Genomic DNA, 13,134 nt, shown 5'->3' on the forward strand with positions numbered 1-13,134 from the left:
CATTATTAAATGGTTGATTTTGACAATGGAGTCTGGTGGCTTTGAAGAGAAAAAAAGGTCAAGCTGTCTCCGGATTCAAAAAAGGAAACTTCCCTTGATGGTAGGGGGGATTGAGTGGATTCATCCTGAAAGATTCAAATACAGCCTTACAGCCGATGTCACAGCTACAGACTCTCAGCTCCCAAACTTTTCCCACCTGTTCGTCATTTACACTCCTAAATATGTCTTTAAAAAAATCCCAGAATTCCCCTTTACAGTGTGGGCTTTTCACACCACGGCTGAGGGAACAGCAGACAGACTGTAACATATTAAAGTCTGACTTTCTGCTGTGTTAACATGCATTGCATCAGTGCACCTCGAGGTGTTGAAAATCAGCCAAAAAAAAAAAAAAAAAAAACGTTGGGAGGGCAGAGCGAAGGAAGCAGGACAAGAGGAGAGGGTGAGGAGATGAAGAAGAACGCGCCGGTTACCGCTGATAAATGTCTCGTTTATTAGGGACGTACACAGCAGGAGGTCTGAATCAATTAAAAGGCTGACTGCACGTTTAGCCCCGCTCAGCCTTTTGCTGGTTTCATTAAGTCTTCTTATAAAGACAGAAAGATGAAGAAAAGTGTGTGTGTGTGTGTGTGTGTGTGTGTGTGTGTGTGTGTGTGTGTGTGTGTGTGTGTAGCAGGTCACCCTCTGCCTCCACCATAACAGGCAGCAGAATCAATTAAAGGGGCAGGGCGCATATTTATCACTGTATCAGCCTTAATTACTCTTTATCTAGCTTTCAATATCTCCTCCAAGACAAAAGGGGACAGAAGTGTGCGTGTGCGTGTGTGTGTGTGTGTGTGTGTGTGTGTGTGGGTGTGTGTGTAACTTGTAAGTTGGTGAGTGTAAAGATAAGGGGGTTGCAGAGGAGTGGTACAGTGGATGAGTGAGGATGAAGTGATTGTGTATTGATCTTTAGAAGTCCATCAGAGCCAAGACTCAATATGGCCAAGAGCTGTGACGGACTTCTAGCCTTACGACAACACACATAAAACACACACACACACACACACACACACACACACACACACACACAGCAAGGCAACTATTTCACTTTATCATCCTCTGAAAGTTAAATTTGGGCTTTGTGATCTGAAGTCTTCAAGTAATTAATCGGTCCACAGTTGATCATACTTGTAAAACAAACAATTATCTCGTACAGATCTTTGCATCGAGCTGTGGCTCCGTTGATAAGAGTCGGTCACCTCTCGAGACTGAGTGCTGTCAGATGGGGCACCATTAGGGAGGTTTCCTACTGTCATTGCAAAACGTGCACATTTTGAGCCACTGCTGCTGTTTAAAGTTCGTCAGCCCTCGGGGGGGGGGCGGCCAAGCAGTCGCCTGCCTTGCCTGTTGACAAGCAGCCCCTCTGTTTGTACCCCCTCCATTATCATGCACCAGTCTTTAATATAATCCACTCAGTGAGGAGAGGAGTGTGGGTTCATTTCTTTCAGCTATGGGAGCTGATATTCTAAAACTGAAGGATTACCTGCCATCAGCTGCATTTACACATGAAATACTCTAATTAAAAATGTAGATTAAAGGTGATCTGAAGGATTTCGAAAAACACTGTGATCATTTACAACTTGAGAAATGCAACGTTGCAGGAAGCTTTGTTAATCTCCGTATCAAACTGTTGTCCTTGATTTGAGCACACACAGTGTTTAAGCATTTTGCATGCACTTCATCAGATCGACTTTCTGAGGATGAAAATATCAATTGTGTCGGTGGATTAGCGCTTTTGTCTCCTGTGAAAATTAAAGTAGGACGAGTGTTTTGCTGAGGCTGTGGCTCAGTTGGTAGAGTCGGCCGTCTCTCAACACGGAAGGTCGAGGGTTCGATCCCTAGGTCCATTTCCGTGATACAACCATGTGACTTTACTTTAACCCAGGTAGTCGTTGTTCTCTGTGCATCATGCAAAGGGATGTCAATTTCTCTAAGGGGCATTTTAAATGATCTTTAACGAGCCTGTTCGTTCTGGCGCCTCAGTGTTGTTTGAAGGATACAAGGCCTGACATTTTTCAGACAGCAAATATGGGCTTTGTCATTGTGTTTGCTCGCCGCCTGCTGATGCCTCGATGCTGCTGAGTCACTGCTGTGTCGAACACGACGGGGGAGAACCGTGTCCTCCAAACACTGACATAACAGTGTGACCTAACACAGCCTCCCTGTTGTCCACTGTGCGCGCACACACACAAAAGGCAGCGAACAAAATAAAAATAAAAAAGTCCTCCTTAATGGCGGCATGTTTGGAAGAGAAGGAGCACTTGAAGAGCAGAGCTTTTGAAAGTACAGCCCGAGGCCTGAAGCTGGACCAAGAGAGGAATATTCACTCACTCACTCACTCTCTTTATCTTCTACGAGGAAACAGCACACACCAGAGACCTAATGGCAAATGTAATATGTGCATCCCTCTGTTATTCTTTTTTAAACTAAATGTCTGTCCTTTCCATTTTCTCTTACTTCTGTTCAAACATTTGGATTCTGAGTTCATCTGATTGAAATTACAAAGTAGATCAGACCGGGAAACTTGGCTGGTTAACATCACCAGCATCCTGAACTGACCAGCTGAAACAAAGCATCCCACCCCATTTATAATATCGACTTTTTTTTTGCCACTACAACTTACTGGTTCAGGCGACTCATTCCTGTAGTCATCAGGAGTTGAGACGGTGGGCGTGGCTCTGACCTCAAGGGGCGGGGCCAAGGCAGAGTCACTGCTGCTCCTCACCAAAAGAGGTGTGTCTGCGTTGTTAAAAAAAGGAGAGAGAGAGAGAGAGTCAGCAGAACATTCTAAATAATAAAGAATGTGCACAATTAATTACATTTTAAACGTCCAACAACAGCGCACAGGAAAGTTATTTAACATCACCAGGATATTAAGTATTTGCTGATTTTGTAAAGTACGCAGAGAGCTGGCTTGCTCAGCACAAACATGAAGTGTGTTAAATAGCGTTGGTGTGCCATTTACAAAGTATGAAACCCTTATTTGTGTTTTCATGTCAGCAGCGGGAGGTGAAAGGACTATCTATAAACTTAAAACTAATTCCCACTAAAGTAAAATCCCAGGAGGCCTCGCTTTTTTCTAGAGGCAAAAAAAAAAGTCTGTTCATGTTCGGTGAAGGCTTCTAATGAAGCCGTTTTTCAGAATCTTTGTGATCCATAACTGTTCAAACTTAATTAAACGGGGGAGAGGGGGGGAGGAGGAATGATAATTTCTACACCATGCATATTTGGAATAGGAAGCGTCGATCTGACTGTGGATAGAAGAATAGAAAACTCAAACATAACCCTGGAAGTCCTTTTCCACAAAATATTTAACTGCAGTTTTGTTTTTTTTCATGGCAAACTAGAAGATAACAGTTTTTCCCCACATTTTCCTTTTAAGAAATTATCCCTAATTGTTTTTTTTTTTTTGCAAGAAGACAGCTAAAGCATCATTTGCTATATGGCAATGAAGTACAGTTACATGAAGGAAACATGAAACGGAAATCACACACCGTGACAGCACAATGAAGAAGTGTTTATTTTGGGGCTTTTTTTGAAGGACTGCCATTGTTTAAAGAGTCGCAACCCTTAGAGTGTCACACCCACACCCATACATTTTCATCTTACCAGCTGTGGCCTCTATATGTACACATGTACACACATATTCCCACACACTCCCTACAGCCAAAAGGAGGAAGGGAGAGGTAACATGGGCAGCTCTGCATCCTCAAAGAAACAATTCAAAAGAATCTAATTTGGATCTTTCTGCTGCCTTGGTTTTTCATATCCACCCTAAAGGGAGCAGGCTGGTAGTAGCGGATGTAAAACCCATAGCGGGGCTGTTTTTAAATGTAACCTGACAGAGGAGAAAATAAAGACAGGGGAGAGAAATAAAGGAGAGGGTGAGGTAAACAAACAGGGAGCCCGCAGAGATGGTGACAGCGAGCAAGGGAGGGAGGCAGAAAACCTCGAAATCTCAGTGACACGGAAAGGGAAGGCAAACAAAATTCTCTTCTTTCCTGTAATCAATCTCTCTTTGGAGGGTCAGAGACAGGGTCCTGGTCTAACGTGGTCAGAATAGAGAGAGCAGAGGAGGAGAGCACGAAGCTAAGAAACAACTGGCAGTGCATGAGTGTGTGTGTGTGTGTGTGTGTGTGTGTGTGTGTGTGTGTGTGTGTGTGTGTGTGGGGGGGGGGGGGTATGATCGTAGACAGATGAAAAATGGTCAATCCAACCCGCCCAGACACAAGAACAAATTCTTTAATGGCTCAAACTATGTCCACATGTTGAGTCTTCTGATGTTTTCTTCAGGTTTGTGTAGTCATTTTTTTTTTATTATTATTAACTATTTTATAGTTTAGATTTTCTCCAGCAGATCGCATCATTTGAAGGCAGGAGACAAGCTGCTAGCTGATAATTAATGGGTCGGGCTGTACAAAAAAGCCCATTTTGTTTAAAAACTTCATTTGTCATGAGAGATTTAGTTTTAGGCTTTCCAGTCCAAAAGCAGCTTCCAACTAAAATGATCCTCTGATAGAAACGACAACTTTCTGGATCCTTTTTTGACCCCAGAATATTCACAAAATCCAGGTTTAAAAAAAAACAAAATCCCCCTTTGACAACACAAGCATGACTCTGGGAATTAAACATTGTTGAAAGGCATGAAAGTTTCAAAGTTGTCTGCTTTAATTGGGATTCGAGACTTCTTCTGGTTTTTCTCTAACTTTCAGTTTCTCATATTTTGCTTTACTGGGACAATGAACAGTGTGCACAGACTCATCTGGTTTGGAAACGCAGTCAGAAACAATATGATTTGCAAAAATGAAATGTGCTTTGATTTAACACAGGCACATCTTTGGGGGGTAAAAAAAATAAAATAAAATCTTCTCAGCGTTGGCATCAAAAGGCGTCAGAAAAATACATCACACAGCGCTCAAAGGCACCGAAGGTTTCATCTGATTATCTATTTATCTTGTCTGCATCTAAAATAGGTCAAACACTGCAGATACATATCAGTGTGATAACATGAGTCTTTTGTTCAGGTTGTTTTCAGACTGAAGTTTTGAAGGCGGCCGGGTTGCATAAAGTCGTAAAGTCAGAGCTGTCTGTGGTTACGACGAAAAACTAGGACAAAAGTCAAAGGCACACCAGGGCATGTTAGAACTGTTTAAACATGAGGAAGATATCTTTGACTATGCTGAATCGGAATAAATAAGGACAACAACTGAGTCTTTGAGATCATTCAGAGGCTGACATTGAGATGTGCAACCATGCAAATACACACTACCCACACAGGGTCACTGTGGAAGTTGCTAGCTAGCTTGCAGCCAAAGTCAATATACTGTAAAGCTGGTAGATATTCTGTCTGGGGCAACGACAAAAGCATGGACTGTTACAATAATCGCACAAGAATAAGACGATGTTTTGCTAACTTCTGCCTGAGGACAGTTCCATATTTGCAATGATGATGAGCCAGAAAACATCCAGCCAAGTTTATTTACTTAAACATCTGCGAGGCTAAAAGTCAACGTAGCATACTTACAGGATAGTTGTCTCGTCTTCTTATTGAATATTGATTTGAGAAGAAAAACACAAACTTTTAGAGAAATGTGCTGCTTGACTGTTTCACCTCGGAATAATCTGTAAGAATACGTGACACCTTGGCTGGGCTGGATCGCAGGACAGACCAAACTTTCTCCAATGTCTTGAGTACTTTTTTGGAGCCAGAAAAGTGACCATATTTGGACAAGGTGGAACTAAATGGAGGCTAGGGGCCACAAAATGCCAAGTTCACAGCAACAGCTAGTGCCACCTTGGTAAGAAAGATGAATCCACAGTATAGTACACATTTTGTTTGCTATCAAAAAAAAGCTTGCTGGGTAAATAAGCATGCACCTTTGAGTTTTTTTTTTAGCACAACCGAAGAAAAGACTAATTTTATGACCCGAGAGTCTGATCAAAAGCCACCAAGCTACCCAAAGCAAGGGAAATCTGATGTAATCAACAAACATTTGAGCTGTATTCAAGAAGACATGAAACTAGAGATCTAGACAATAAACTGAAACATGTTGACAGTTGTGGTATTCATAAAACATGGTAATTAATGAAAAAAAAGAACGCCATGGCACTTCATTTCTACAATACAAAAGTAGAAGGAACTACTTCTACTTCCTCAGATCCTGCAGACCAACACATGCTAATGTTTAGAAGTGTACAGGGTCCATGTATAGAAAGCAGTAAAACGTAATGCATGGTTCTCTGCTCCACTTACTGGACCCACCTGTTCATTACACACATGTGAAGTGAAAGGATCTAAAAATAAAGACAAGCAAGTACACTTAACGGCAGTGTCAGGTTTTTAAAAAGGTGAATGCTGACACGAACGCGCTTACAGAAGTGTTTGGAGCCAGGTTGGTGGACGCGATGCTAATGAATTTTCCCACCATATTGGTAAATATTGACGCAGAAATGCACAATATCCAATGGAAGTACAAGGACAGTAAGTACCAACATGGATATCTGGGCGAAGAGTTAGACCTTGGAAAGTCTGATTCTTGCAGATTTGAACAAGATTGAATTATCGACTAATGTTTCCAAAGTGGCTACCGTGGATTTTTCAAAATGAGGTCTACAAACGAGCTTTCTTACCTAAAGTAATGATGTCACACACACACATCTACACACTGGTACTCCACCCACAATGTCACTGATGCAACGTTGTTAAGTGACCAAGGCCACAGTCAGGGTCCATTACCCCGCGGTCAGCTCAATAAATCCTCCTCCATTTACCCATCGAGTCAAATCCGCCTCCATCTATCCTCCCACCACTTAAGAGCCCTGATACCCGGCCTGGCCATGTGAAGGAACCTGAGGGTCATAAGCTTTGATCTTTGACCTGTGTAGACCTCTGAGGGGTCAAAAGGCATCGCAGAGAGTCAGAGGTATTGACGAGATCGACAGTTTTAACTCTCTTAGGTCAGTCATTGTTTGGACCGTCATAAACAAGATTGTCTCCGAGCCATTACTAATCAAAGGTGAAGGGGCGGTTGACAGGAGCTTCAGACTGGATCAATACTTTGATAGAATGTACCCTTTAATTGTTTTTAACTGAAAGATGTTGCATGCTGGAATCCTTAAAGGGTATTGTTGTTATTTTCACATATTTTCGGTTCTTAAAAACTGAAGTAGCCAATGGTTTTAGAGTGGCACCGTTGGATAGCTTCAGCAGGCGGTCTATGACAAGCCACAACAAAGTGATGGCTGCTATGTAATCCTTGGGGGGGCCAATGGGTACAATGTCTTGTTTCTTCCACTGATGGGACTCAGAATGGTCGTTAAAAAAGTGTCTTCCATCGTGACAGAAAGGATAGCTGGAGAAGCTCAAAGACTGGAAGACACCAACTCCACTGCGCTTCAGAAACTGGTTGAATGAACTGGTTTTTCGAATAATTCAAAACGCGAACATGAATGGGAAGAAAATCTTGGGGTCCCTTTGTGCAACATTTGGACTCATGTTGACAGCATTTGTATCTACATTTGAATGAATTTCAGCCAAAACAGGATGTCTTGCAGCAGAGGGCAGATGTAATCTACTTTGTAGATTGAAATACTGATTGTTCAACAGGATACTAAAACATTTTAACAAAAGAAGAACCCTAGTTTAAGGCACTCCTTTCCCCCATTAATACACTATTATTGCAGCTGTAGACTTGAAGAGCTGAACAACACACACAAAAGTTGAGCTGTATTTTTATTTACTTTAGGATTTCATCCACTTATAAACACGCAGTCTGCCTCCAAAAGGCTGGAGAGGAGGTGGAACCCGAAAAAACAACAACATTGGTTCACTAATTTAAACGGCACTGCAAAGCCACAACCACAAAGGCACCCTGTGACTTTAAATAGCCCTCACCCACCACACTCGCCTTGGCGACCACTTCAAGGCCAGACGAACAAAACGGGAACACACTGAAACACGCCCAAGTTATGTTCCTCCCTTATCTTTCCGTTGAGATTTGTGTAATTGGAGAGACCTGAAGAGGCTTTGTGAACTTTGCCAGCTCCGTGTTTATCTGCCTCCGACTCTCCATCTGTAGCTCTCTGGGTCTAACTAGGCTGCTTATGCAACTCCAGGTTTATTTTAAGAATATGCTCCTGTTTTCAGTTGTTCAAGTTCACCAGCAGGGCAGGATCAAAACACGGATGCATCATGTTTCTGTCCTACTGCATGTGTGTGTGTGTGTGTGAGAGTGTCAGGCTACACATAACAATCAGTGTGTCTGTGTGTTCTACTTGTGTGTATATTTATCATGAGCAGTGACTTGGCTTCTGTTTGTGTTTATATTTGTGAGGGTGTTTTCCTGCCACAGGCCAGGGTGGTCTTGTTTCTCTCCCAATCGATAGCTCAGGCTGCTCATGGGATGATGCGATAAGGACTCTCTTCCTGGAAGTGTGTGCGTTTGTGTGTGTGTGTGTGTGTGTGTGCGTTTGTGTCCGTGTAGCAGCAGATCAATGCAGGTCTAATCATCCCACTGGGGCAGTGTGAAGTCCAATCACCCTGTTCAAACAAGCAGCCAAACCTGACACACAAACACTTGGATGGCTGACTGATTACTGGATGACTTCTTGTCCTGTCCACCAGCACTCACTGCGATTACATGCTGACCATAACCACGTTAAAGATTACAACTAGATTAAGAAAATTGTTTGATTAGAGCATCCATGGGGTTTGCAGAGAGACTAAATCGTAGTTTCTGTACATTTTTAATGAATTCATGTCTGTATTGTAGACTAAAAACAGTTATTTGGATATTTTCTACTTAATGTCGACTTTATTTTGGCTATGAGAACCCAGGTAAGTGTTTGCAGGACAGGGCTTATATTACTTTTACTTTAAGCCCCTTTCAAGCGTGCGCTGAACTCCTGAAAACACCACACAACACCCATGTTGGGGTTGAAGTCTGAACGCAAATGACTGAATCTGAAAAGTGTCCCAAGAAAGTCAGAGCCTAAACTCTCCAAGCACAACCAGAGTGTTCCAAAATGTCAGAGCACATCCGACACCAAGAACCTTCCTGCTGTGAGGTGCATGTGTGGAAGGTAAAATCCTAAAAATATCAAAGCCTGATTGCCATGAAATGATCTCAAAGATATTAGGAATTCATGAAAAGGACATTTTTTTTTTGGCTATTACCAACCAGGGCTTCCCCACAGAATGACATGGTACCTGGGCCGTGGAGTTCACGTTCACTGGGTGGGTGCTGCGTCCTTTTTTTTGTTTGTTATGTTGCACGGAGCAGTGAGGTCCTTGTGTACGCCAGCATGCTCTCGCCTGCTCTCTCTGTCTCTGTCTCTCTTTCGTGCTAGCAGCAAATTTATGAATAAATAAAATATTAAATGAAAGCAGCTCAGAAAATATCCTTTGGCAGCCCGCCCAGGTATCGTCTATGTGTGAGAAACACTGCATACAGTAGTATCATATTCAGCAAAGTTAGACTGCTTAGCAATGCAACCATGTGACATGTTGTTGCAATTTGGAATGATGGTTGATATTGTTTATTTTTTTTCAGATATCCCAAAGGCCAAAAAGATCAAAAGCCTATTTTGGCTAGTCGGTGCTGCAGATACTAACATAAGCAAGATCAATGAATTTTTATTGATGTGACGTTCAGTGCTGAATGACTCTTTATAAAATAGTATATGATCAATTATAGCCTGCATTTCATCTTTCCTATTGCCTTATGTTTACCCGTTTGAGAAGAGATTGGAGTTTTTACTTGTGGATCCAATCAAGCCATCATCTTGTCAACAGGAAGCTTGAGGTTGCCAAAGAGAAACATAATAACAAGCTGTTTGACCCCCTTCCTCCCTTTTAAATCTTAACATTTGACAAACTCTAAATAAATTGGTCCTGCTTTATCTGCAACACGGACCCTGAAGACTCCTTGAGTTGTGTTTTTGAAGTCAGTGTTTTCTGCTCTGACGGAGTTGGGTGAAAGAAATGGGTTAATCCAGTTATGAGGGTAAAATTCGTAGCATGCGTGAATGCTAATCAGCTCAAGATAAAAGAGCAGACTTAGAGAATATTTATATGTGCTCTCATATTTAAATCTCAACTCAAAAAAAAAAAAAGAAAAACAAATCTGGAAATCTACCATGTCCTGCTGTCTCCCTCCCTTCGTCACACTCTGCAGAAATGATGATATTACAAACGGTCTGCGTGCTCGAAATGATCTAACAGCTGATGTTGTTACGGAGAGCAAACACACGTTTCACTAAGAGCGTCTCGGCGGTGGAAGGGGCGCCCCGTTTTTTAACGTGCGCTGTGCTGTTTAAGTTGCACGCTGGGCTTCTTTTGTCGTATTCTGCGTGCGTGTGCGTGCATGTCAGGAGGACAAAAGCGGCCTTATTGCATCAGTTTGGCTCTCTACATTCGGCTGTGTGAGGGGCGTCACAGGGTCACATCATAACTAAGTTAGTCAGGGTTCAACAGGGCTGGAGTGAAGGGCTTGCTGGGAGTGGGGTTGGGGGGGGGGGGGGGGGGTTCCACTGGGTTAAAGACAAAACCCGGGATGTGGGGGGGGGGGGATTGTAATTCACGCTCAGTTGGACCCTGAGCATGCTAACAGGCTACAGTGCTAATCTAGTTAGAGCTGGAAGTCATGCAGAGACAAAGAAGGAGGGTTGGGATAGGAGGAGGTTACGTTTGAGGCTGGGGGGGGGGGGGGTCAGGGTCTAGAAGGCTGGGAGGGGTGTTGGACGGCAGGTGGTTGAAGCTGAATAGTTGAGTAGCCAAATGATGACGAGGTGGAGTGGAGAAGGGGGCCAGACAGAGGGGCATAGGGCAGAGCGGGCAGAGGGGAGAGGGATGGCAAAGGGCAGGTGTGTGTATGAACGACAGGAGTGGGGGGGGGGGAGGGTCTCTGTGTTTCACTCCAGCCAACAGATGGAGGGAGGAAAATGAAAGGGGTGGCCCAGTGATTAAACAAACCCTCACTCTGTGATCAAACAATTCTCAATGTATCTCTATAAGTCAGAGAAAAAGCATGCTTTACTGTATTTATAGTGACTTGTATCTGAAGACTGTAACCCAGACGGATCCATCCATTGCTCTTGATCCACCACATAACATCGAAATGATGACAGCAGTCAGAAAAATAACTCTGCAGAGTCGTATTCTGAATCATGTGAAAACGTTCTCGTTTTTCTGCACACTCTGTTTTGTCTCACGTTTCACTCAGTGTTTGATTCGCGGACGCGACCTTGATCAAGTCACCGAACCGCTGAGAATCTCTGAAGTGTTTCCCTGCAGGAGTTAAGTACACAGAAAAGATTTTTAAAAATATATTTATGACAGCTAATCTCTGTAAAACATGACCATTTTAAAAGGACGTTGGAACACGTATTACATCTGTTAAGCTATTAAAACTCGACTCTACACGCTCTTAAGACTGCCTGACATTGACTTTCTGCTGTCGTGTTCATAGTCAAAAAAAAAAAAAAAGATAAAAACGGCTCGACACCGAGAGGAGCAGAACAATCAGAGGGGCAAAAATAGACTGTTAAAAACTAAGAGTTTTAATGGTAGAGAGAATAAAAAGGTTTAAAGGTCAATCATTATTTAATACAGCCATAAAAATCTGTAAAACCACTGACCAACTTTCATTCTTTTTTTTTTCTTTTTTTGAATTCAGAGACAGAAATGATTTAACTCTGGGGATATTTTCAACTTTTGCTAAATCTAGGAAGTAGTCATCTTAAGTGTTGTAGTACTCGAAATCGGACACTTTTTGAATGTCTCATGTCATTTTGGCTCGGTCTTGTCTTGGTCTCAGACCGGGCGGACTCTGGATTTTAAATCAAGACCGGTCAGTGATCTCCGTTCAATGATCTCTGTCACTCCCTGCCCTGGTCTTGGTCTTGTCTCGATCTCTAAATGTCCCGATCTTGTCTCAGTCTCGGAGCACTCTGGCCTCGGGTATGTCTTGGTCTTGGTCTACCGTTTCCTTGACTACAACACTGCGTCATCTTGCGTATTTTTTTTATAACACGTTATCTTTCTTCTCTCTCTTCTTGAACCCGTCTGAGTGCTTGTTTCTTTTTTTTTTTTTAAACCTGAGGTCTGACTGCACCACCACGACCCACATCCCAAAGACTGTCATCAAACAAATACTTTTAACTCTGACTTGAAGTGCTAAAAAAAAAAAAGGAGGCTTGTAATGAGTTTTAGTGTTATAAGACTCCTGATTAGGTTTAAACACGCTCTAAAAAGACAACATAATGAGTCGAGCAACATTTAATCAAGGTTTTTACTATTTCAGCCGCAGAATCGGAGTATATCCATCACGCTAATGAACCGCACAGGGAAGCTTTTGTCAGCATAGGAAGAACAAAGACATGACAAAGACTAAATGAAGAAGCAGCGCTGCTCTTATTAATCTCCTGTTCATCATGATGTTAAATCAAATAGCTTAATAGACTTCCCCTGAACCAAAGAGTGAAAGTGTGACAAAGTTATTTCAGCATGGAAGGACTTCAAGGGGAATCCTGGCGTTCATGAACCACGGCTGCAAATACATTTGAAAGAAAAACTGGAATTGCTGCAAAAGACAGCAAAACCCCAAACAGCCGTAACACATCGCTCTATTCAAGAACACCAAACTCCTTTGACAAAGTGAACAGTGAATGGATTTTGCTGTGAAAGTATGCCTACTCAAAAAGGGACTGTTGGGTGCATCAAGAAAAATGGAGGAAAATGTCCTTTTCACAAATGAATGTCAAACGTTTTAAAGTACCAGGATACTTCTAAACACATAAAAGATACTCTGCAGTAGTTTCCTGTTGGTCTGAGGAACGTGTTAAAGCAAGAATGAACTAAAGTAAAGAACGTTAAGTGAGATCGAAAGGAGAGAACGCTGCGTCTGCATCTGTTTTCACACACCATCACATTGCAGGAAAGACTTCCAGCTGTTCCATAAATGTACTTCTTGATTTCTCTCTCTGTCTTACACATACAGGCCAGCACTTACAAGTACACACACCTCCTGCTGGTTCATCAAGATACACTTTCTCACGCGCACAAAGGTTGTCAACGTGTTGATTGGGCTTTATGAT

At 42.5% G+C, this 13,134-nt stretch overlaps 1 protein-coding gene across 1 annotated transcript in view; it reads right to left on the reverse strand.

Annotated features, from left to right (window-relative positions):
- Positions 1 to 13,134, reverse strand: part of pard3ba (par-3 family cell polarity regulator beta a) — a 155,214-nt gene that overhangs the window by 112,429 nt on the left and 29,651 nt on the right. Inside the window, exon 4 of the mRNA XM_065951802.1 lies at positions 2,663 to 2,778. Within this exon, the coding sequence (XP_065807874.1) occupies positions 2,663 to 2,778 (116 nt within the window). The remainder of the gene's footprint in view (positions 1 to 2,662; positions 2,779 to 13,134) is intronic.

The sequence above is a fragment of the Labrus bergylta genome, chromosome 24 (genome assembly GCF_963930695.1).
Source record: "Labrus bergylta chromosome 24, fLabBer1.1, whole genome shotgun sequence".
In the NCBI taxonomy this organism is placed as follows: domain Eukaryota; kingdom Metazoa; phylum Chordata; class Actinopteri; order Labriformes; family Labridae; genus Labrus; species Labrus bergylta.